Source organism: Stomoxys calcitrans, chromosome 2, assembly GCF_963082655.1.
Source record: "Stomoxys calcitrans chromosome 2, idStoCalc2.1, whole genome shotgun sequence".
Classification (NCBI taxonomy): Eukaryota; Metazoa; Arthropoda; class Insecta; order Diptera; family Muscidae; genus Stomoxys; species Stomoxys calcitrans.
The window spans coordinates 173,279,553-173,304,056 of NC_081553.1; the positions used below are offsets into that span (position 1 = coordinate 173,279,553).

The following is a 24,504-nucleotide window of genomic DNA, read 5'->3' on the forward strand; positions in this document are numbered from 1 at the left end:
AATCCTTGAGTTTCTGGTTGAAGCCGCTGCTACAGGAAAAAAGAGCCTCATTGTGGGAAGTGAAGCTATTGCACATCACCAGATATCGGGAAGTTCGGATATCAACGAAGAGGTGAGCTGCTTATCGAATATATTATAAGTTGCAATCTGGCGATTTGTAATAAAGGAAATATACCGACCTTTTTACCAGGAACAGGCAGGAGGAGCTGGACAAATTGGGATAAATTTCAGCACACATTCTGCATGACTATCCTGGCTAGACCTAAAATTGAAGGGGAAACTGCAGAGGGTACATATATCCCAGGAAACGTTTCCATGGACAACTTGGTGACTGAAGAGGTTGTCACTGATATGCATTCGTCGGACGTTGTTGGGAAAATTGTGTCTGAGTCGGAAATCCTTTGGAAGATTAAACGTTTTGACTCAGGCTCTGATAATATACCTGAGCTCTTAGCCTTACCCTTATAACTTTATCATGAATTTGACTTACTATATGTCCATGCAAATACCGTTACTACCATAGTTATACATTACAATACCCGACACAACGTCACAGCACGTCCACTAATCAAGTCCAAAAATATTTGTTTTTGTTTGTTATACATAAGTGAACTATTTATATTTCGCACAAATTTGTGCTTTAAATATTACAAAATGTAAGAGATTTTAAAGTTGTTTTATTTATAATTTCGATTTTTTGTGCAATTATTCTTTTTTTTCAGTTTGTTTCAAAAGTTTGTAGCTCTGTTGTGTAAAACGTGCGTTTAATTTTGCTAAACTTTTTTACACAAAAAATTGTATATTTTTCACATGCCGCCTCCCGAAATTTATGGAATGTAATAAAAATTATCTTGTGCTGGGAATTATTGTGCAAATTGTAAAACAACAATGACCACATACGATTATATAGCCGTGGCTCAGAGAGCCGAGGAGGAGGAATCACGAACAAATCCCTCCACACTCTGTTGTTGTGAGTATATAGATCGAGAGCAGCAGCGATTTCATATTTTGGGTATTTGCTGCAATTGCGTGGACTTGGATTCGGCCTTTACCAGTTTTATCACCTGTCAGCGAGTGGACGCTTCTAATAGGCGTAATATGTTACTAACATTCCAGGATCGTTTGCGAATACCGTGGAGAGGAGGTGCTAAGCGTATATCAATGGAGGCCATTATACCCGGCGCCGTTTATCCCCTGGTCTTGGGTTTGGCCGCCCTGAATGAGATTACCTCATATATAATGCTGGGTTCCATTGTGGTGTTTTTGGGTTATGGACACCAGTATGTAAAACGTAACCATATTAAGACTAAATTCTTTTTTATGTGGCTGCTGTGGTCTGTGATGTATATGATCGCTGGTTTACAATTTGCAGTGCCATTGCTGGAACTTTTGCCCGAAGAGAACCTTATTTTGGTTGTAATGGGTTGCCTTAGTGGCTATTTGCTGTGGCTAACGCGAAAACATGCATTCGCATGCCATGACCTGCCCAGTCGCACGGATGACGATTTGGCAGACATAACGGAGGCAACGGCCGCCGAGGAAGAGGAAGAAGCTGCTGCTCATACTGCTTTACTAATAGACAATGATTCGCCGATAAGATCACAGAAGACTCGATCGAGTTCACATCAAACCAATATGTGTCATGTATGCCGAAAGTATGTCTCAGCCCGCACTATCCATTGCCATGTATGCAATGCCTGCATTATGATGCAAAGCCACCATAGTTATTGGCTCGACTGCTGTGTGGGCCAATATAATATGCGCTTTTATAATGCGGGCATGATAATGGGCATACTAACACTTCTATTTGGCGTATATCTAACACTGACTGCAATCTGCCATCCTCTTTTGATTGGCCGCATATGGAACATACCAGTGACTTTTCCAGACGATTGTAGCGAAGTTTTTAACGAGTACACATTGGGCTTATCATATGTACTCTCACTATATGCAATAATAATGATAATCTATCAATTTTGTAACTTGCTGGTGCAAGTTCTGAAGTGCACAAGGGGGCCGTATTTTATTATCGGTGACATGTCCCAGCCATTTTCCAAGTTTTATAAGAAACTAAGCGCATAAACGTTAACAATGTTTGCTACAATATGCAAGAAGGTTTATGCTGATAATAATACCAAATATAAATTCCGCATTAAATCAAATTCAAAAACATCAATTTGGGCGAGAAAACAATAATTATTCCACAGAGTTCACTTCCATCACCAGGCATAAAAATGGAAAATAATTACGATTATGTTCTCTAATCATTGGTATTTTATGGGGCTCTGGAAACTTTGCATAATCTTACAGAACCCCTTTCTTCTTATCTATAATATAAAGTGTTTCTAAATGAATGCGGTGGCATTTTAGATTGACGAATTTTTGAAATTGATTTAAATGCGGAATCTCATTTAATAGTATTTATAATGGCTTCAATGTAGTATTAAATCAATTTTCTCAACTATCTGCACTATTATTAAACATAAACGTTTTGTGATCTGTTATATGACATCCATAGAATAATAATTGTAATAGTGAGAATTTATAGGGTATGTATGTGCTTTTTTAGTTTTCAATGATCAAAGCTAAGCTCTGTTTCTTTTTTAATCTACAAAAAAAAACTTAAATTGGAATTAATATGCTAAATAAAGAAGTATAGATTAACAATGATGTTATTGTTTTAGAACTTTAACCTATCGGCGGCCACGTAGGGCAGTGGTTTTGCATGTCCGCCTATGACACCGAACGCCTGGGTTTAAATCCCGGCTTGAACATCAGAAAAATTTTAAGCGAGGATTGATTATCCCCTTACTAATGTTGGCTACATTTGGAGGCCACCGTAGCGCAGCATGTCCGCCAATGACGCCAAACGCCTGGATTCGAATCCTGGCAAGACCATTGGAAAACAAAAGTTCAGCGGTGGTAACCCCCTCCTAATGCTGGCGACATTTGTGAGGTACAATGCCATATAAAAACTTCTGTCTAGAGAGGTGTCGCACAACGGCACGCCGTTCGAACTCAGTTATAAGAAGGAGCCAACTTATCATTGAGCTTTAATTTGAAATGGACTGCACTTATTGATATGTTAGAAGTTTTCCCCTGTTCCTTAGGAGAATAATCATGGACAAAATTTGCAATGTTGGCTACATTTGTGAGGTATCAGTCAACTTAAATTTTAATTTAACTGCGCTCATTGATATGAGAGAAGTATCCCCTGTTCCTTAATGGAATGTTCATGGGAAATTTGGTGTAAGTAGTAGTAGAACCTTTACCTCAACTCATACAAAATTTGTGTTTTGTTTCTCCTTCGAGACGAGCTCAATGATCGGAGATTGCAAATAGAAAAGTAAACCCAAATATGGCAACACACACCAACCACTTTGGGACGCGTTTCGTCTTTGGTTAGAAGACTTTTCAACCATATTAGGTGTGATGGTTTCAAGGGCCGTGCATTTGTAGGTTGTATTGTATTTGAATCGTATTAATTGCGAAAACGCATCTATGATACAATTACGACATTAACCACGCTCGACAACCCTGTCTATTAGCTGTACTTTTTCCCAATGCATGTGGTTTTGTGTAATGACAGACTTTTTGTCTGTGGCAATTACACTACTTCCGTAGTACACATGGTTCTGTGCATCTGTTGGAAGTTGTATTGCTGGTTTCGAACGCTAGACAACGGCAACGGCTCTCGCTGTTGCTCCGTGTATCCAGGTTCGGATCCCTGCCAGGCTCTGCCGAATTTGTCCATTTTTCAAGCTTTTTTGCCTGTTAGGGCGATGATCATTAAATTTTATGATTTTTGTTTTGTTTTTCTTTCGAGGCGAGCTCACTGATCGGAAATTGCAAATGGAAAAGGAAAGCCAAAGATAGCAACACACACCAACCACTATGGGACGCGTTTCGTTTTTGGTCTTTTCAACCATATAAAATTTGCTTTTATTGAGATGAAATTGAATCAGGTGGTATTCTTTGAACGACAATGTTCTTCTTCTGAAAAATAAACGCTGAAAGACGAGCCCAAGAACACACCTATGGCAACAACAGCGCGTCGTTGTATTTTGCTCGTGGTTCATACAACGCCTATATGGTCCAATATGCAGACTGGTCCATAAATTTTGCAAAGAATCTTCTTTCAAACATTCTTTCACAAAAACCCATGCCTCGGAAGCCTATAACAAGGGTAGTTGTTGTTTTTGTTGTTGAAGCAGTGTGTTATACACAGAGGCGGCAGCCCTTGCCGATGAAAAACTCAATTGGATCAATCCGGTACGTACAACCGATTGCCATGGGATTGCTGTTTTTGTGGCAGTGTATTGTGATCTATTTTCCGTCCACTTGGTTCTGTTGAATATCCAGATCCAAGAACTCTGTGACCAAGGGGAGTGGGTCCAGAGTATTCTGGACTTGAGTCAGTGGGTCTGGCAAGGCAGTTAAACAGGTGACGTGTGATCCCAGGTCACAATTAGGACACACATTCTGGCTGGCTATGCCGGATCGTAATTGGATCAGAAAAACTCTGGTTTGACGGGAGAGGTTAATTTCCTCATGTGCGAAGGGTGGCGGTCGCCTGGTAGATATTCACCGTATCTGCTACCGTGTCTGCATGAATGTTGTTGTTATTGTGGCAGATTGTTGTGTTCTATTTTTCGTCCGCTTGATTAGACAGCATGTTGTTATGTCTTCGCATTGGTAGGATCTTTGTCTCCTGATAAAGGTGGTCCACATGAGAACTGAGGAGACAACTCGTTGCAGTTCGAAGGGCGGCATTCTGACAGATCTGAATATTATTTCACTGCGTGTCACAGAGCTGACGAGACTACACTGGCGCTGCATAAGTTACCACAGACCGGCCAATTGCTTTGTATGTGGACAACAAGGTTTCTTTGTTAGGTTTCCTTGGAATGGAGGATAGGTAGAGGTTAAACATACCGGTGATATCACCCTGCCTTGGGGAAATCCATGTTTCACTCTACGGTGCTTAGACTTCTTATCCCTAAATTCCACAAATGACTGGCGACCACACAGAGAAACGTGTTGGCGATAATCTCAAATAGTTTTGCATGTCTGATAATGACGAATGCCTTCGATAGGCCCAGTGCCACGAGTACCGTACTATCACATGGCCTGGGCTGGTTGAAGCCAAGGCAAATGTGTGCGGTGATGGCATGCAAAGCAGTTGTTGTGCTTTGCAGTCTTCGAAATCCATGCTGATGATCGGCGAAAGAAAATTCTAAAACGAGGAGTAGTCCCTCAAGCGTCTTAGCTACTGGTGTGCGAAAGGGAGATCGGTCTGTACGACTCTTTTCAGGCTTCAGTAGTGGGATCACTTTGCCCATTTTCCAGACATCGGGAACTATAAGAGTGTTCAGAGACTGGTTGAGGACAGTAGTAAGGTACACAACTCCAGGTAGATCCAGATTCTTCAGCATCAGTGTAAATATATATTGTGTCGGAACTCAACACCTTGGATGATTTGGCGCCACGGGTGACACTCGTAACTTTTTCCGCGTTAGATTGTGATGGCCGGCTTGGAGACCACGGATATGACGAATGGCTCTCTTTCTAGCCCTGTAACTCTCGGAATGCACACTTAGAAGCAATCGGACTGACCAATCCCATGACAACCGGTCCAAAGGACCAATCGCCGCGGGAACAGGGTGTCCATTGGCTAGTTAAAGGCGCCAATAACCGTCATATCGAGCATCATAGGCACTCAGTATTTGTGCAAGGGCCGTAGCCGTCCGGCCTCTTACTGAGACTCCGCCCGATACCGCGATTGTCCGCGGCTGCCGTTGCAGCTACTCCGTGTAAAGCATTCTACTATCCGCAACCTGTGGACGCGCCCGGTAGCTCGTAGCTAAGCTTTTCGTGACTGCAATGAACACCACATAGATCGGACCTCAACGTTCCAGCCTGTGTGGTGCTTACAGCTATCCCGTGCCGTGATCGGACTTGTAGTTTTGTAATACATGAGCTTATGCTATACTGCACCGTCTCTGATCATTATATTCTATCGAACTTGGGCACAGATTAAGCCGATCTAAATCTTTCATCCACGGAGTAAATCTGGAAAAAAAGGTGATTTAGTCTCTAATCAAACACAAGCCCACAGCTACCCGTAATTGTCTCTTTCGGTGTGGTCTTCCAAACCGGTGCACTAACTTAACGGCTAGAATGTCGGGTTTGTAATTTCCCAAAGCAGCAACTAATGCGTATACTGCACCTTCTCTATATTGAGTTGAGTCAATAGCCATTATAGGTGAAGATTTGCAAATCATTGAACTAAATATAATCAAGTTCGAGAATTCGCTTAAGAAAAGCTTATTACGACTGTATAGGGTGTCCCATATATACCCCACAATATAACATATAAGGCTCAAAAGCTCAAGGAAAAATCACGAAGAGCAAGAAGAAATTTAAACAAATTTTATCTGGAGCTGACTGTTACATTCTATTGTATTTAAAAACGGTCTGTTATTTTTATTCCCCATCTGGCATCTTTCGTTTTTAATATGAACATATGTTTTTTGTTTACACAATGGCCAATCGGCAATAAATTGCGTAAAAACACACACTGCCTATGAACCCCACAAGGAGATGGCTCTACGAAAGTTAAATCTGTGGCCTATAACCATAATAAATAACTCCCGACGTTTCATTACAACAACGACTGCAACATGTAAAACTTTCGCACAAAAATATAGAGACTTTTGGTCTTCAAAGTCTGAAATTCATCCACCATACGGTCATTTTGTTCAAGTTGGTGATCCCGTTTTGCGTTCCAAGGCTGTAGATGTACCCGCCGACATGTTGGACAGCAAAGAGATAGACTTGATTATAGATCAAATGATAAAAGTTTTACGTAAATATGATTGTGTGGGCATTGCAGCACCTCAGATAGGTGTTTCATTGCGTTTAATAGTTATGGAATTCCGAGAAGGGTTAAAAGATAAATTTACAAAAGAAGTATATGCTGCTCGAAAAATGTCAACACTACCATTAAAGGTAAGTTTGAATTTGGTTCTATCTACAATCAAGGGTCTAAAGCGAAATGAATTTGTGAGTATGGCCTTGTCTTCGGCTGCCGTTCGAGTGCCACACTGCTGATACTGTTCGCCGTATTCTGAAGATTGTGACCTATCCACTTCCACTTTCTTCTGGCTATTATTATTTGCTCAAAATATTCCACAAATTATCCCTAGGCATTTGTTATGAATACTTGTAGTCTCTGTTGTTGTTGTTGTAGCAGTGTGTTGTACACTGAGGCGGCCGCCCTTGCCGATGAAAAATCTCTACGGGTCAATCCGATACGTATAACAGGCTGCCATGGGATTCTGTAGTCTGTGCTGTCATCTGCCTCAATTCGCTACCGTAAAGAAGTGCCGATTTAACATATATTTGCAGCAGGTTTCATTGGGCCTACCAAAGGCGCTAGCATAGCAAACAATTTTGACATATTTAATTTTCTGGTTTTTTATTATAAACTCATTGTCGCTATTATTGTTTATGGGCGTTGGATCGATCTTCCCGATACTTATATCCGGACCAGCTCCACCTGCCAGGTTCACCAGCTCATTTGCCTTGCTACGCATGTCATTGAATTTATGTGACATATGGATGTCATCTGCAAAGTCTAAATCTTCCAATTGTTTCTCAAAATTGCATAAAATGTCTGTTTTCTTCATTGCCATTGTGACGGACTTGCAGGGCTGCACCTAGTTATACTACTTTTTAAGTAGTATTATTTGGGGTTTATCACCTGCCATATAGTTCTTTGCTCAAATGCTTTTTTAAAGTCGAAAAATGTTAGATACAGTGGTGTTTTCCATTCTATCGAGAGTTGTATTGCCACAAGGAAAGTGTTAGTCTGATCAAGGCAGTCTCTATGTGGACGAAAGCCTGATTGTTCATCCCTCAATGGTTACTATTTTGTAGGTGGTGTTCAACAGCGTAATGCGCCACCAATTGATCCAAGCGGTTATGTAAATTTTCTTCGGAATCTATTATTGTACCGGCTGCCCATGAATTTTGAAGGCGTTTGGTCATCCAGGCTTCTATAATGTGGTGCAGACTGCGGATTCGTTTGTAGAAGTTCTGGGAGAATGCCACTCATTGTTTCCTATGCTGCTGTTTGTTGGAAGGTATGTTGTCTTTCGTATTGTTCTTCTTCGGTGACATTACTATTTTTTTTGAAATTTTATCTCCATCCATACTTTCTTTGTGCCGGTTTGTTTGTATCGTTTTCCATCTTTTGCTATATATCTATCTCTTAGCGAGTTGCACGCTATTTCCCAAGTTCTGTTATCTGCTGGTTGGGTTGTTCGCAGTGTTTCTCTACAATTTGGCACTTATTTTCATTTCTGTGTTTGACTTGCTTTAAAATATTTATAATATCTTGAAGGAAAAAAAAACAAGTAAAATTATTTTAACTTTTTTGTCTTTTCTTAAAGGTTATAATAAATCCCACATTAAAAATTACCAACTACATTAAGCATAAACATCCCGAGGGTTGTATGAGTGTGCGTGGCTATTCGGCTGAAGTTGAACGTTACGAAGCTGTTACACTTACCGGCATTGGGAAAAGAGATACGCCATCTGAACTGCAGCTGAGTGGGTGGAATGCTCGCATTGCCCAACATGAAATGGATCATTTAGATGGAAAACTCTATATTGATCATATGGATCGGCAAACGTTTCATTGTACCTGTTGGGAGGCTGTAAATTCGAAAGCTGGGCGCGTTGAAATACCATTTTATAAATGAGGCGAACCGCTCCTCTTGTCATTTATTAGCGTTTTTAAATCTTAACTATAAAATAAAATAATAATTTTTAAACATGAAGTAAGTCTTGGTTACAAATTTAATCATTTTTGTGGACCCTTAACGGAATGGGAAGTGATGTTTCATCATTAACCGAAATATTGGGGCAGCTCAGTAGATAATGCTTAGACAGCGTGGGTAGCCTCTTTGTCTCCTAATGCGAATGTTATTCAACTGCGTGTCGCTCAGCTAGCAAGTCCATGGCGGTGCTGCATAATTTAATAACGACCAACCAATTGTTTTGAATGCAGTCAACAAGGTTTCTTCTTCGAAGCCGTGATCGGATATGATACAATCCCCCAGTCTTGGGGAAGTGCCTTATTCAGGCCTAACCAATGGCCAGACCTGATTTAGACAAAGTGAACTGCCTCCCGCGTAATACAACAGTTTCAACAACAAAGCAGAGTTTTCGTCTCGACACGGGGCTTGGAACTTTATGCTTGGTATGGCATTTATCATTTCGTCCGCGATATACTGCTATGCTTAGCCATAGACTGGGATGGGATGGATGGCTCTCCTTTCCGCTCAGTTTATGTCGTTGTAACTACATACATGTGAGCAATAAATGTCTTTGGCTACCTTCTTTGAAAAAGCTGAAAGGTTCCGCAGCATAGAACTGATCACTATCGGGACCCTTTAAATATCATTTGGAATAGAGCAAATGCATTTAAATAATCGCCTTAATTATTATTTGTTTTAATATTATTTAATATTATTGCCTTTCCGCTTTTAATATATGTTCATAGCATAAGCCAATTATCAGCCATCAAATCCAAATCGCTGGTGAAAACAAGATAATCATTTTATTACATCAATATCCACCATGACATAGCATGGTACTACGATTTATACCGTGCTTCATATTTAGGGGCGGAAGGTTAGGACAGCTTGAAAAAGAGTGTGCGGACATTAAGCCGCCCCATGCCACTAAGGACATTCACCTAAGCCAGTAAACGGCTTGATGTGCGCTGTTTTACGGGCGGTAAGTTTCCCGAATATTTTTTGCGTTGTTCCTTTTCCCACTCAACGAAATGCGCTGCTTTGCGATGTTTATGCATGTTGCCATTCGAGTTAAACTCTCTGGGACACCAAGGACAACGATATAGTGGGGTTCCGGTATGTGTAGACATGTGAGACTGGAAAATGGTTTACCAAATTATTAGAAGCCGATAACTTTAATCCGTTACCTACTTATTACCTTAAAATTATCCGATCTTTTAAATCCCTTTCCACATATGGTGCAGGTGAATTTGTAATCTGCTTCGTGAACTTCACGTATATGTTTCCTAAGGGCATTCAATGTCGGTGATACTTTTGAACAAATATGACAATTGTAATCACGTTTTCCATCAACTGGATGCTGTCTTTTTTTATGCAATGTTAAGCATCTTTTATTGGTCACTATTAAACCGCATTCATCGCATGTTGCTGTTATGTCTGCATGTCTTTCCATATGCGTTTTAAGGGTGGGTGCATCAGGCAAGGTTTGTCCACAAATATCGCAAACTTTGGTGTAAATATTAAGATGGACCGAATTCATATGACGCGAAAGTGCAACCTCGTTGGCATAACTATGGGAAAAACATTTGGAAAATTAAAGTTGTGCCAAAAACCTGTAAGGAAGGGCAAAAGACGGGCAGTGCCGACTGTATAATACCCTACACCTACCCTATAAGTACAATGTGAGACCTATATCCAATTCTGAATCAATGTTGACGGACCTCGGCGAGCAAATATGCTCAAACTGTGAAAACTACGGTTGACAAATGACAACATTATGGCAAATTACCCAAAATCTGACGAACATATATATGGGATCTATATCTAATTCTGAACCGATTTCGAGCAAACTTCTCAGATAATGTGGTAGTCTTCGAGGAAAGCGTTGTGCAAAATGTTGGCAAGATTGGTCAAACAATGCGCTTGCAGTGGCTCTTGGGGTGAAAATATGGAGATATACATATATGACAGCTTTATCTAAATCTGGGCCAATTTTATGAAATTCACCAGTAATATTGAGAGTCAAAGGAAAATCCTTTCTGGAAAATTTCGACAGAATCGGTTAACAAACGAGCACTCTTTTGCAATATTTCTCAAAATCGGACGAACATATGAGAGCTATACCGATTTCAAGCTAAACTCCTCAGATACTGTGGCAGTCGTCGAAGAAAGCGTTTTGCAAAATTTTGGCAAGACTGTAGAAGTTCAAATATATATATATGAGAGCTAAATCTGAACCGATTTCTCTGAAATTCACCAGTAATGAGAGTCAAAAGAAAATCCCTCCTGCCAAATTTCGAGAAAATCGGTTAACAAAAGACAATTTTATTGAAATATTACTGCAAATCGGACGAACATATATATGGGAGCTATATATAAATCTGAAACGATTTTGACCAAACTCTATGTATATTGTGGTAGTCGTCGAGGAAAGCGTTGCGCAATATTTTGGCAATATTGGTCAATAAATGTGCTTGCAGTGGCTCTAGTTTAAATCGGGCGATATATATATATATATATATGAGAGCTATATCTAAATCTGAACCGATTTCTCTGAAATTTACCAGTAATGAAAGTCAAAAGAAAATCACTCCTGACAAATTTTGCGAAAATCGGTAAATAAAAGACCATTTTATTGAAATATTACTGCAAATCGGACGAACATATATAGCTATATCTAAATCTGAACTGATTTTGAGCAAACTCTATGTATAATGTGGTATTCGTCGAGGAAAGCGTTGCGCAATATTTTGGCAAGATTGGTCAATAAATGTGCTTGCAGTGGCTCTAGGAGTTCAAATCGGGTGAAATATATATGTGAGAGCTATATCTAAATCTGAACCGATTTCCATGAAATTCAACAATAATATCAAGAGTCGTAAAAAAATCCTTCCTGCCAAATTTTGAGAGAATCGGTTAACAAATTACCATTTTATTGCATTATTACTAAAAATCGGACGAATATATTTATATGGGCTATATCCAGATCTGAACCGATTTTTTTCCAATTTCAATAGGATTCGTCTCTAGGCCGAAAAACATGCTTTTACCAAATTTTAAGACGATCGGATGAAAACTGTGACCTGTACTTTGTACACAAATTAACATGGACAGACAGACGGATGGACAGATTGACAGACGGACATGGCTAAATCGAATTAGAAGGTGATTTTGAGTCGATCGGTATACTTATCATTAGGTCAATCTCTCTTCTTTTTAGGTGTTACAAACAAATTCACTAAGTTATAATACCCTGTACCACATTAGTGCTGTAGGGTATAATAATAGTAGGGCAAAATACATAAAACTGGCTTTGGAACATTTATGTGCAAATGTTTTATCACTTAGCAAAGGCCAATTTTGATCATTAGTCTAGTGCGTTTGGACACAACACCAGAAGTACAGTTAAATGGAGCAAAATTCATGCTTTTTTCTTACAGGCTGTTGACTTACTATTTACCACACTCGTTGCATGGAAAATTCTTTTCCGATTCTGGCACATGTACTAGTTTGTGTGTCTCCAAATGATGTCCTTCAACAAATTTTTTACCGCATATATCACAGCTAAATTCCCTCTCTCCATGGATCCTTAAATGGCTATGCAGCCGTTGTCTATTATTCAAACATTTACCGCAAATATTGCATTTGAAATACTCTGGATTAAGATGGTAATTAATGTGATCGATCAAATCTAGACGACGAAAGAATTTCTTATCACAACACAGTGCATAGCCTTGTCCATTATGCGCAGAGCTATAATGGTTACAGAGCAAACTAAATTTATCAAATTTTTTTTGGCATATTGCACACTTCATTTCAAAATGTTTCTTGAGGAATTCATCATATTGCGATAGTTCCATTTTGGGTACATAAGAGTTGTCAATTTTGTTCATTTTCTTGGTGGGCCTTGTCATAGAAAATATGTGTTCTTCCAAATCGGATTTGTTGTGTGGCTTCAATCCACTGTCGTTAGTGATGTCCAGAACGTCATTGTTTTTATTTTTCGTGCTTTCTGTATCATTTTGACTATCGCTATCATTATGGCTTTCATTGTCCGAGTGTTGGTCTTCATCCATTAATGCAGGCGCCGTGCAAGTTTGTACATCGGAAACTTCACCATAGTCGACCTTTATTTGGGCGTGTAAATCCATTTCGATTTCCGGTTGCAATACGCAAAAGTCATAACGATCTCGATCCTCCACCAAAGGATCTATTTCGGACTTTAAAAATAGTGGTTTATTGTTGTGAGCATTTTCCACACGGGTATAGAATTCGTGAAATCCATTTAACTCTCTCCAACAGTCCGAACATATACAACTCGACGAATGGATGGGTTCCTGCAAAAGAACGAGTATATTTAGAAGACCGATGCATTTTGATCAACAGGGGATATCATACAAGAGGCCACAAATGCTTATTTATAATTTTAGCAATATCGAATGTCAACCAATGCTCCGAATCCACAGCTATGCAATTGGGGTCAGTCACATTTATGTCTAAACAGATTACACAATCCATTTTATCACTATATTTAACTTAATTTAATGTGTATCATTCATTGATAAGCAATAAATCCACTAATTTAATGTAAACAAATAAATTTGTTTTTTATTTACGCTTTCTCGATTACGCACGTAAAGACGTAGTCGTATATCCCAAAACAATTTCGTGTTCAGTCAGGGCTGCCAGATGTTACCATTTTAAGTTATTTTGACGATCCAAAATTTGGCTTTTTGACGCTTTTTGCTTTGAATCCCTTTATATGGTTGTGTGTCGAATGCATGACATAACTACCAGGTAGCGTACCGTTAACAGCTAAGTACAATTTTTTCTCGCGAGGTGCACTTTCTGTCAACCAGTTTTGGTTGTGTGTGTGTATTATAGTTAAGAACTATAAAACACAAACAATGAAAATTGGCGCGAGCTACTAACATACACAAATTCAAAGTTGCACCAATCACTGATTTTGACAGATAGTGTATTCAATATTTTGTTGTTGGGCAACTGCCACTACCTGTAAATGAATACATCTCGGTCGAATGGTAGCAAAGTTGTAGGGACAGTAAAAATATGACGTTAAGTGTGTTGAATAATTTAGTAATAATTGAGTAGCCCAGAAGCTAGTAAGATTTTTTACAGCACAGCAAATTTTTTACTTTTCACAGATCAAAGTCACATGTCAGTACTTGTAAATTCATTTGCGTTTTGGTAACCAACTTGCGTGCGGCATAACTTAGCCGCCTACATTGTGGGCAGATGTCTCTAAATTTAAACGACTTATTTGGCATAAATTAAGAAAAATTATTGTTTATTATCATTGGCAACGGGATTGTAAAAGGTTGTTACATGGCATAACTACAGTAAACAGCTGAGTACAATTTTTTCTTGCGAAGTGCACAATCTGACAACGAGTTTTGGTTGTGTGTGTATTATAATTATGAACTATATACACACAAACAACAAAAAATGGCGCGATCTAGTAACATACTCAAAATCAGAATTGCACTAATCATTGATTTTGACAGATAGTGAACCCAATGTTTTGTTTTTGGGCAGATGCCACTACCTGTAAATTAATATATTGTAACTTGAGTTGTTATTTCACAATAATGGACAAAAGTTCTGTTTTGTTGATATGATGGCGCCGCCGTTTAGTGATTTTTCTATAAAGCCGTCAATAATTTTTTTAACTGGCGTGAGTTTCATTTATCATTTTCATGTAAACAATAGAAAAAATTGAAGCAAGTTTTCATTTACATTAATTTTTCGTGAAGGTTTCATGTGCAAAACTTCCTAAAATTAGGATATAATTAATACAGATGTTTTCCTCTTTTCCAAAGCAAGATCTAAAATATCTCCATATTGCAACGTTCGCATTTGCAATATAACTGCTAGCAGTAATGGAATATATTTTGAAAAAAATAATAATTATTTTCTGGCTTTTTCCTGCATTATTATGTGGCGCGCACATCTTGTTTACTGTTGATTTTTGATAAACATCAAAATTTGTCACTGTTAAAAAAATGGTCGATTGACACAGCAAAATGAAACTTTTTTCTCACCGGTGTAAAAAACAGGAGCATGATTAGATCAATACTTACTTACGCCTCAGTAGTTTGGTGGACTGCTATGGAGAAAAAGTGCAACATAAGGACCATACAACAGGTTCAGAGAACATGTTGTCATGGCATAGGCGGAGCGATGAGGACCACGCGCACTATGGCACTGGAGGCTACTCTTAATATTCGGGCGATCCTTTAGGTGGACAAGCTCGTTCCGTTCCAAAGAACCGATCGCCACGAGAACAAGGTGGTCATTGGTTATTTAAAGGCGTCAATAACTCGCCTTGCCTCATTACTCATTATTTGTGCAAGAGCCGGTGCCACCCAGCCTCTCGCTGACACTCTCCGCTGATTGTCCGCGACTGCCATTGCAGGTACTCCGTATGGAGCATTCCACTGTCCGCAACTTGTGGACCCGCCCGGTAGCTCGCAGCTAAGCTTCTCGTGACAGCAATGAACACCACATAGATCGGACCTCAATGTTCCAGCCTGTGTGGTGTTTACAGCTATCCCCCGTTGGGATTGTCTTATAAGCATGTGTTTTTAGCTAACTTACATTTGTCACTTACATGCGACACATACACTTCCTTTGGCATAAGTGGCAAGTATTGGGTCTCATGCGGTTCTCTGGTAAGTACTAACCCATCAACCGCAAAGATTTCGTCTAGGCACAGGGCTTTGTGCTTGGGATGGTATTTATCTATTTCGTTCTCGATAATTAGCTGTGCTTAGCCATAGCCTCTATGTGTAGACATGTGAAACTGGAAAACGGATTACCAAATTATTGGAAGCCGATAACTTTAATTCGTATCCTATTTATTACCTTAAATTTATCCGATCTTTTAAATCCCTTTTCACATATGGTGCAGGTGAATTTGTAATCTGTTTCGTGAACTTTGTGTATATGTTTCTTATGGGCCTTCAATGCCGGTGATACTCTTGAACAAAAACGACAATTGTAATCACGTTTTTCATCAACCGGATGCTTACTTTCTTTATGTAACATTATGCATCTTTTATGACGCGAAAGTGCAACCTCGTTGGCATAACTATGGGAGAAACATTTGGAAAATTAATGTTATGCCAAAAATAAAAGTAGAGCAAAATACATAAAAGGGCTTTGGAACATTTATATGCAAATGTTTTATCACAATTTTGATCATTAGTGTAGTGAGTTTGGACACAACACCATAGGTAAAACTTATGCGTAGAGTAGGATTAAAAATTTATAGTGAAGTGCTTTAGACATGTTATTTTGACTTACAATTTGCCACATTCATTACAAGGAAAATTTTTCTCTAATTCAGACACATGTACTAGTTTATGTGTCTCCAAATGACGCCCTTCCACAAATTTTTTACCGCATATATCACAGCTAAATTCCCTCTCGCCATGGATCCTTAAATGGCTAAGCAGACCTTGTCTATTTTTTAAACATTTGCCACAAAAATTGCATTTGAAATACTTTGGATTAAGATGGTAATAATTAATGTGATCGATCAAATCTGGACGATGGAAGAATTTCTTATCACAACACAATGCATAGCCTTGTTCATTATGTGCGGAGCTATAATGGTTACAGAGCAAACGAAATTTATCAAATTTTTGTTGGCATATTGCACACTTCATTTCAAAATGTTTCTTGAGGAATTCATCATATTGCGATAGTTCCATTTTGGGTACATAAGAGTTGTCAATTTTGTTCATTTTCTTGGTGGGCCTTGTCATAGAAAATATGTGTTCTTCCAAATCGGATTTGTTGTGTGGCTTCAATCCACTGTCGTTAGAGATGTCCAGAACGTCATTGTTTTTATTTTTCGTGCTTTCTGTATCATTTTGACTATCGCTATCATTATGGCTTTCATTGTCCGAGTGTTGGTCTTCATCCATTAATGCAGGCGCCGTGCAAGTTTGTACATCGGAAACTTCACCATAGTCGACCTTTATTTGGGCGTGTAAATCCATTTCGATTTCCGGTTGCAATACGCAAAAGTCATAACGATCTCGATCCTCCACCAAAGGATCTATTTCGGACTTTAAAAATAGTGGTTTATTGTTGTGAGCATTTTCCACATGGGTATAGAATTCGTGAAATCCATTTAACTCTCCCCAACAGTCCGAACATATACAACTCGACGAATGGATGGGTTCCTGCAAAAGAACGAGTATATTTAGAAGACCGATGCATTTTGATCAACTGGGGATATCATACAAGAAGCCACAAATGCTTCTTTATAATTTTAGCAATATCGAATGTCAACCACTGCTCCGAACCCACAGCTATGCAATGGGGGCCAGTCACATTTACGTCCAAACAGATTACACAATCCATTTTATTAAAATATTTAACTTAATTTAATGTGTATCATTCCTTGATAAACAATAAATCCACTGACTTAATGTAAGCAAATGAATATTTTTTTTTTTTATTTACGCTTTGTCGATTATTTTGTTGTTGTTTAAAGTTGCGTCAACCCAAAGGTAGGGTAGACAATTTGGCCCATCAAAAGATGTAAAGCGCCAACTCCAATGTACAGGGCTACCCTGTCATGAATTCAAAGAGAAATTCCAGCCGTGTTCAAAAAGTCCGTGATCTCCAAGATTTTCGATAAGCCATTCCGGTTGATGAATTGATTCAAATCAGCACTTCCGCTCACCATGGGGAATGCCATTCTGGACTGAGAATATTTGCCGCATTCGAAAATAATATGTTCAACGTTGTCTTCAACGCCGCAGTTGTCGCAAAGTGGGGAATCCACCACCCCCAACCTAAAAAGTGTGGCGGCACAAAAGCAGTGGCCGCTGAGAATCCTGTTAATCAACTTGCATTCAGACGGCCCATAAGCCAACCCCTCGAACCAGGTCCCTCCAGTGACAGTCGGGAAGATATCATAATAGTGAGAGTTGCCCCCCCTGGCTCCCTCCTCATACTCGGCCTTCCATTTGTAGTCAATCGATCTCGCAATCGTTCTAATTGCATCCTTCATCGGCCAGGGGATGCTCCATAGAACACCGCCTTCCTTCGCCCTCTTTGCCGCAATGTCTACTGCATCGTTCATCTTAACTCCGCTGTGCCCAGGTATGAAGTGTAGTTCGACTCCGAAGGGAATCCCCTCGGCAATCCGGTGAAATTCCTCAATCAGGAAATTATCATATCTCTTCCCCTCCAGCGCCGAAATCCCGCTCAGGCTATCGGTGAGAATCGCAATCTTCGCCATATCGTTGGATGCCGCATGCTGGGTGGCCTTGACAATGGCCATCAATTCCGACGTCATGGAGGACATCTCCTTCTGAACATAAAAGGAAAGGACGGTGCCACTGCCCTGGTGAATGAAGGCCGCCCCCGTCAGCCCTGAAGTAACCGAGCCATCAGTGAAGAAAATATCGAACCCCTCCTACGACAATCTCCCCATTTTCTCGGCAAAAAGTCGTCCGACAAGAGCGGTGCTCGCCTCCTTCTTTCGACCCGCTGCGTTCTGGAAAAAGTCCTTGAAAAACCTCACGTTGCCGGCAGGTCGGAAGGGTCCAACCATTGGGCCCATGCCCTCGAATATGCCTCTATATTCCCTGTAGACCGCCATGTAGCTAGTGTTAACTCTGTCATTGCACTCTTGGAGCACCGATACGACCGGGTGCCCCAATGCCATGGACTTGGCTATCTCTTTAGCCGTCGATAACTCTAAGCGGTATCGTATGGGCATCTCATCCGCCATGTGATATAGAACCAAAAGTGGTGTTGATCTCAGAAGCCCGAGAGCCCTTCTGAGAAATTCGTTGGCGCATGTCCTTAATTTCCTTAGGTGGGTTATACCCGCATGCGAAAAGGCGGCACCCGCATACTCGATCTTGGATCTAACCACCGCTTTATAGATTATCAAGGCCCTCCGAGGGTCAATCCCAAATCTACACCCACTCAGAATCTTCATAAAATTCACCCTTCGTGACAGATCCGCAACTGTGCCCTCCACATGGTCTCTAGCGGACCCATTGGCGGAAATTATAAAGCCAAGGTACTTGATCTTGGCAACCTCCTTGATGTCAATTCCGTTCAGAGCAATGGATATAGGACGTTTTCTTCGATTGAAGTGTATGCTGTTGATTTTATCGAGGTTGAATTGTAAATCCAAATCCTGGCATCGCCTTCTGAATTCTAAAACCTTAGACTCCAGTAACTGTCTCGCCGTGCCAAAGTCGCGGTCATGAACAACTAGGAAGAAATCGTCCGCAAACTGATAGACAGAGCACGCGTCTGAGCTGAGTTCATGGAGTGTGGCAGTGTATATATTGAATAGGAGTGGGCTAAGGCCACTGCCCTGTGGTAAACCATCCGAAACCATGACTGACTGGTTGCCGAGAGTAATACGTCTATGCCCAATAAAATCAGTAATCCAGCTTATAATGTCCTCAGCTATATCAAAATCTCTCATCGCCTCTGCCAGTTTGTCACCCCTGGTCGTATCGTAAGCCTTTTCTATATCGGCACAAAATCCAAGAACGTGATGGCCCTTGGCCTTGAGCAAATAAATATTGTTGATAAGATCATTTATGCAAGTCGAAGTGGATCTACCCGGTCTAAAGGCGTAAGACCTCTCCGGCAAAGCACCAAGTTTCTCTGTCTTCTCCTGTATCGCGACCTTGAGGAGACCCTCCACACATTTCAGCAAAACGCTTAGCAAAGAGACAGGGCGGAAATTTCCTATGTCCGTGGGGTCCTTTCCCCTCTTGGGGATGGGCTTCACCCTGACCTCCCTCCAGCTCTCCGGAAAAACGCCGCTCTTCCATATGTTGTCGAGTATAGTGAACAAGGAGTATTTCGATTCCGGTGTCAATTTACGCAGCATGGCATATGATATGCCATAGGGTCCAGCAGCAGACTTGGCATTTCTGCTATCAAGAAATCTCAGAAAGTCATCGAAATGCAAGCAGGTCGATACGCCAGCCGTCGGACGTTCCCCCAACGGAGGTGTTGTCGATGTGACGACTGTGTGCGGCAGTGGGACCAGTGCAGAAGATGGCGGTGGCATCAAAGGAGGTGTAAGAGGCACTGTCGTCGATTGCATAAGCTTAGGTTGAAATGGTCGCGATAGCGAAGATAGCCCCGATGGAGACGTCTGAGACGGTGATTGTGTTCGTGGTGGCATCTGTGGTGTTGTCCGTGGTGGCAACTGTGGTGGACTTGTGGAGGCAGACGTGGTGGATGATGACGTCGATGCTGGTGTTCTAGCTGTACGAAGTGGTGATACGGGTGACGATAAGGATGGTAAGGAAGATAATCTCGTTATCGGAGGTGGCGACGGCCGTAGTGGTGACGGCGCAGGCAGTGGTGGTGATGAAGGCAGTTGTGATGGACGCGATGCTGGCGAATGTAATCCTGATGAATGCGTCGTCATCGGTGGTGAACATCCCGGGATCACGGGCGCAGATGGAGAAGGACACCGTCCAGCGAGGGCCACCATGCGCTGCAGAAATTCGGCGTTCTGGGATTCCTGCCATGAATTGCGATAGTCCTTAGGCATCCTGTACTTGCGGACGTTCTTAAGCGATCTCCACATATCCGCCGGCCTAGCCGACGATAAATCGTCAAGTAGCAACTGGAAATTCTTCCTCTTCAATCCCCTCACATAAATGGCAAAAGCCCTATCGGCTTCCTCTAAATCCAGACAATTCTGTATAGTCCTTTGTCTATAATATTTGTGCCTGGCCGCCGTCCTTACTCTAAAAAGCCTCGAGGCTTCAGCGTCCCACCAAGCCTTGGGTTTGTAGTGATTTCCCGGGTCAATCCTGACCGTGTTGTTATACCCTCCACCATAAGATGGGGGGTATACTAATTTCGTCATTCTGTTTGTAACTACTCGAAATATTCGTCTGAGACCCCATAAAGTATATATATTCTTGATCGTCGTGACATTTTATGTCGATCTAGCCATGTCCGTCCGTCTGTCCGTCCGTCCGTCCGTCCGTCCGTCCGTCCGTCTGTCTGTCGAAAGCACGCTAACTTCCGAAGGAGTAAAGCTAGCCTCTTGAAATTTTGCACAAATACTTCTTATTAGTGTAGGTCGGTTGGTATTGTAAATGGGCCTATCGGTCCATGTTTTGATATAGCTGCCATATAAACCGATCTTGGGTCTTGACTTCTTCAGCCTCTAGAGTGCGCAATTCTTAAGCGATTGGGATGAAATTTTGCACGAAGTGTTTTGTTATGATATCCAACAACTGTGCCAAGTATGGATCAAATCGGTTCATAACCTGATATAGCTGCCATATAAACCGATCTTGGGTCTTGACTTCTTGAGCCTCTAGAGTACGCAATTCTTATCCGATTGGAATGAAATTTTGCACGACGTGTTTTGCTATGATATGCAACAACTGTGCCAAGTATGGTTCAAATCGGTTCATAACCTGATATAGCTGCCATATAAACCGATCTGGGGTCTTGACTTCTTGAGCCTCTAGAGTGCGCAATTCTTATTCGATTGGAATGAAATTTTGCACGACGTGTTTTGTTATGATATCCCACAACTGTGCCAAGTATGGTTCAAATCGGTTCATAACCTGATATAGCTGCCATATAAACCGATCTGGGATCTTGACTTTTTGAGCCTCTAGAGGTCGCAATTCTTATCCGATTGGAATGAAATTTTGCACGACGGGTTTTGTTATTATATCCAACAACTGTGCCAAGTATGGTTCAAATCGGTTTATAACCTTATATAGCTGCCATATAAACAGATCTTGGGTCTTGACTTCTTGAGCCTTTAGAGTGCGCAATTCTTATCCGATTGGGATGAAATTTCGCACAACGTGTTTTGTTATGATACCCAACAACAGTGCCAAGTATGGTTCAAATCGGTTCATAACCTGATATAGCTGCCATATAAACCGATTTTGGGTCTTGACTTCTTGAGCCTCTAGAGTGCGCAATTCTTATCCGATTGGAATGAAATTTCGCACGACGTGTTTCGTTATTATATCCAACAACTGTGCCAAGTATGGTTCAAATCGGTTCATAACCTGATATAGCTGCCATATAAACCGATCTTGTGTCTTGACTTCTTGAGCCTCTAGAGGTCGCAATTATTATCCGATTTGCCTGAAATTTTGTACGACGAATTCTCTCATGACCATTAACATACGCGTTTATTATGGTCTGAATCGGTATATAGCCCGATACAGCTCCCATATAAATCGATCTCTCTATTTTACTTCTTGAGCCCACAAAGGGCGCAATTCTTATTCGAATTGGCTGACATTTTACACAGGTCTCCAACATATAATTTAATTGTGGTCCAAACCGGACCATATCTTGATATCGCTCTAATAGCAGAGCAAATCTTTTCTTATATCCTTTTTTTGCCTAAGAAGAGATGCCGGGAAAAGAACTCGACAAATGCGATCCATGGTGGAGGGTATATAAGATTCGGCCCGGCCGAACTTAGCACGCTTTTACTTGTTGTGGATCACCTCTCCAATCTGTTCGTTGAAAGATTCCAAGTCATTCCCCACGACAAGGGAACTCACGTCCGCGAGCACTCCGCTCCTGCTAACGAATTTCGTAAAATTGGTAATCTCAGTCTTGCCATAAATCTCCAAAATAATCGGATGGTGGTTGCTATTGGTAAGTTTGACCGGGCTAACCCTCCAGTCAGGGTCGCCCCCCCTTCCATTAAAGAAGGTCACATCCAGAGCCGAAAAATAATGCTCGTCTATAGAATAGGTAGGGTTGCCGTTGTTAAGACAATAAAAATCAGACTGACCTATCTTCTCAGCAAGATATTCGCCTCTCCTGTCCTCCACTGAGTTACCCCAGAGATATGCCTTGGCATTGAAATCCCCAGCGATGACAGTAGGAAGCCCAGGTGTGCCCAGGGTTCCGAAAATATTGATGATAGATGACTGAAATTCCGCCAAAGCGACACTGGGAGGCATATATGCAACCACTGCATTAATATTATTCCGTAAATTAAGGGTAGTAATACCAATCGCCTCACCTGCACAGTTGATATTAAAAATGGAGAAGCGTATCGATCTTCTAATGAAGATACCAGCACCTCCATAACCATCTATTCTTCCGACTCCAACAAAATTATAATTACACATACTGGTTCGGGAGTTATCCCGAACCCAGGTTTCAGATATCAATGCCAAATCCACATTGTTACGTTCCAAATATAGCTCAAGTAAATCCTTATTCTCTGTATTATTGATGCTTTGTATATTTAGTTGTAGAATCCTCATCAATAAGTTAAAATCAATCAAGGGAAAAGTCTACGAACAGGTGTCCACCACTCCCGCCGTAGAATTGCCTCTTTCTTGTATCAAACCGATGTCCATTTCTATTAATCTTCCTTGAATACCGTCCCGAATGCCACTCAGAATCTCACGACCCTCACCACTCAGGGTCTGTGACAGAAGTGAGTTTGAAATACTTTTGGCCACCTCATTGACAATGCGTTCATAATCAGATGACTTGCCGCTTTCCAGACGAGCCAAGGCTGTGCTGTTGGGGGCCACATAAACTGGTTCCCTGAGCACCGCATCCTGTTCCGCCAGCATCCTCCTTGCGTTCTCCGTCTCTCTTGCCCTGTTTGGGTCATGCCTGGCTACCTTCGAGTATGGGAAGGCGGCATGTAGGTTCCTGGCAGATTGCTGGTGGTTCACCCCATTCCGCACCTGCTCAGGTCCACGTCCACGCGGACTGGGCAGCGCTGGAAAAGATCCCTCAACGTCCTGCTCCAAGATGGCAAAACGGTTATCGAATAGTACTGGATACCGAATTTTCGTCTCCACCAATGATAAGTTTTCTATAGTCATTTTCTCCTTTATTGCATACGCCTTTGTCCTTGCCGGACAGTTTCTGTCGATCGGGGAATGAGCCCCACCGCAGTTCGAGCAAGTCACCAAGCCCGAACATGCTCCCTCCTGGTGTCTTAGGAAACAGGTTCTGCAGTTTCCTTGGCTTTGTTTGCAATGCTGTTGATAATGGTTGAATCTAAAGCAATTGTAACACTGTGCAAATGGCACAAAAGGATCGACACTGTAGCAACCGTGGGTAAAAAACCACACCTTTTCTCCGATTTTCGGCCCCTGGAAAAGCACCTTCACCTTCCAAGTGGGCACTCTATCTCCGGTTCCTTTATCCTTTCGGGTTATCCGAAACATCTCTAAAATTGGCACGTCCGACTCGACATTATCCATGAGTTCCTCGATGGTGTATCTGGGGTTAATTGGGTACAAAACCCCCATTGACGAAACGAAATGGGCGAATATCTTCGGGTGAAAGCCCTTTTCGGGGAATCTTGCATCATATGCGAATTGATTGGCCGATGCCGCATCCTTGAATGTAATCTTTATTCTACCGTAACCAATCTTTGTCACCTCCGAGACATTGGGCACTTCAAGCAACTTTATCTCTCTCGCCAGGTCAAGGACATTGATGGGTCTGCGTTGCTCACCTCTATTGAAAGAGTCCACATACACCATATAGGGTCCAGTATGGCTTTCATCATAGTAATAGTTCCTGGTCTTCCCCTTCGAATCGGGTGTGGCGCCGTTACCACCGGCCGCCCCAGCACCCTCTTGATCGCTGGATACAGAAAAAAACTCGGTTGCACTGGCTT

General features: G+C 41.3%; 4 protein-coding genes across 5 annotated transcripts; 2 read left to right on the forward strand and 2 right to left on the reverse strand.

Annotated features, from left to right (window-relative positions):
• The first annotated feature begins 563 nt into the window (after positions 1–563).
• Positions 564–2,668, forward strand: LOC106087295 (palmitoyltransferase ZDHHC23-B). 2 transcript variants are annotated; one of them, XM_013252285.2, is made up of 2 exons: positions 564–656; positions 723–2,668. In XM_013252285.2, the coding sequence occupies exon 2, from the start codon at positions 889–891 to the stop codon at positions 2,080–2,082; it is 1,194 nt and encodes a 397-aa protein (XP_013107739.2). In that variant the 5' UTR covers positions 564–656; positions 723–888; the 3' UTR covers positions 2,083–2,668. The 2 variants fall into 2 exon arrangements, with proteins under 2 accessions (XP_013107739.2, XP_059219808.1); XM_059363825.1 differs by having other exon boundaries at positions 624–656; positions 911–2,668.
• A 3,875-nt stretch (positions 2,669–6,543) lies between these two features.
• Positions 6,544–8,846, forward strand: LOC106087303 (peptide deformylase, mitochondrial). Its single transcript, XM_013252296.2, has 2 exons — positions 6,544–7,011; positions 8,457–8,846. Exons 1-2 carry the CDS (start codon positions 6,604–6,606, stop codon positions 8,766–8,768), a joined length of 720 nt encoding a protein of 239 aa, XP_013107750.1. The 5' UTR covers positions 6,544–6,603; the 3' UTR covers positions 8,769–8,846.
• LOC106087301 (transcription factor grauzone) lies at positions 8,752–17,308 on the reverse strand. The gene is made up of 7 exons (XM_059361697.1): positions 17,100–17,308; positions 16,152–17,038; positions 15,711–15,936; positions 15,457–15,615; positions 12,279–13,162; positions 10,024–10,396; positions 8,752–9,961 (listed from the first exon to the last, which is right to left on the reverse strand). The coding sequence occupies exons 1-7, from the start codon at positions 17,217–17,219 to the stop codon at positions 9,767–9,769; spliced, it is 2,844 nt and encodes a 947-aa protein (XP_059217680.1). The 5' UTR covers positions 17,220–17,308; the 3' UTR covers positions 8,752–9,766.
• Positions 17,309–18,282: 974 nt separating this feature from the next.
• LOC131994810 (uncharacterized) lies at positions 18,283–22,984 on the reverse strand. Its single transcript, XM_059361698.1, has 2 exons — positions 22,642–22,984; positions 18,283–20,537 (listed from the first exon to the last, which is right to left on the reverse strand). Exons 1-2 carry the CDS (start codon positions 22,982–22,984, stop codon positions 18,283–18,285), a joined length of 2,598 nt encoding a protein of 865 aa, XP_059217681.1.
• Between the last annotated feature and the right edge of the window lie 1,520 nt (positions 22,985–24,504).

Coding starts and splice junctions, on each gene's coding strand:
- LOC106087295 (XM_013252285.2), top strand. CDS start 889: ATGACCACATACGATTATATAGCCGTGGCTCAGAGAGCCGAGGAGGAG.
- LOC106087303 (XM_013252296.2), top strand. CDS start 6,604: ATGGCTCTACGAAAGTTAAATCTGTGGCCTATAACCATAATAAATAAC. Junction 7,012..8,456: donor TGTCAACACTACCATTAAAG/GTAAGTTTGAAT, acceptor CTTTTCTTAAAG/GTTATAATAAATCCCACATT.
- LOC106087301 (XM_059361697.1), bottom strand. CDS start 17,219: ATGGATTGTGTAATCTGTTTGGACGTAAATGTGACTGGCCCCCATTGC. Junction 15,616..15,710: donor AAAGATCGGATAAATTTAAG/GTAATAAATAGG, acceptor GGCTATGGCTAA/GCACAGCTAATTATCGAGAA. Junction 10,397..12,278: donor TGCAACGAGTGTGGTAAATA/GTAAGTCAACAG, acceptor TTTTTCCCATAG/TTATGCCAACGAGGTTGCAC.
- LOC131994810 (XM_059361698.1), bottom strand. CDS start 22,984: ATGTGTAATTATAATTTTGTTGGAGTCGGAAGAATAGATGGTTATGGA. Junction 20,538..22,641: donor ATATCTTGCTGAGAAGATAG/GTCAGTCTGATT, acceptor GTCTGGATTTAG/AGGAAGCCGATAGGGCTTTT.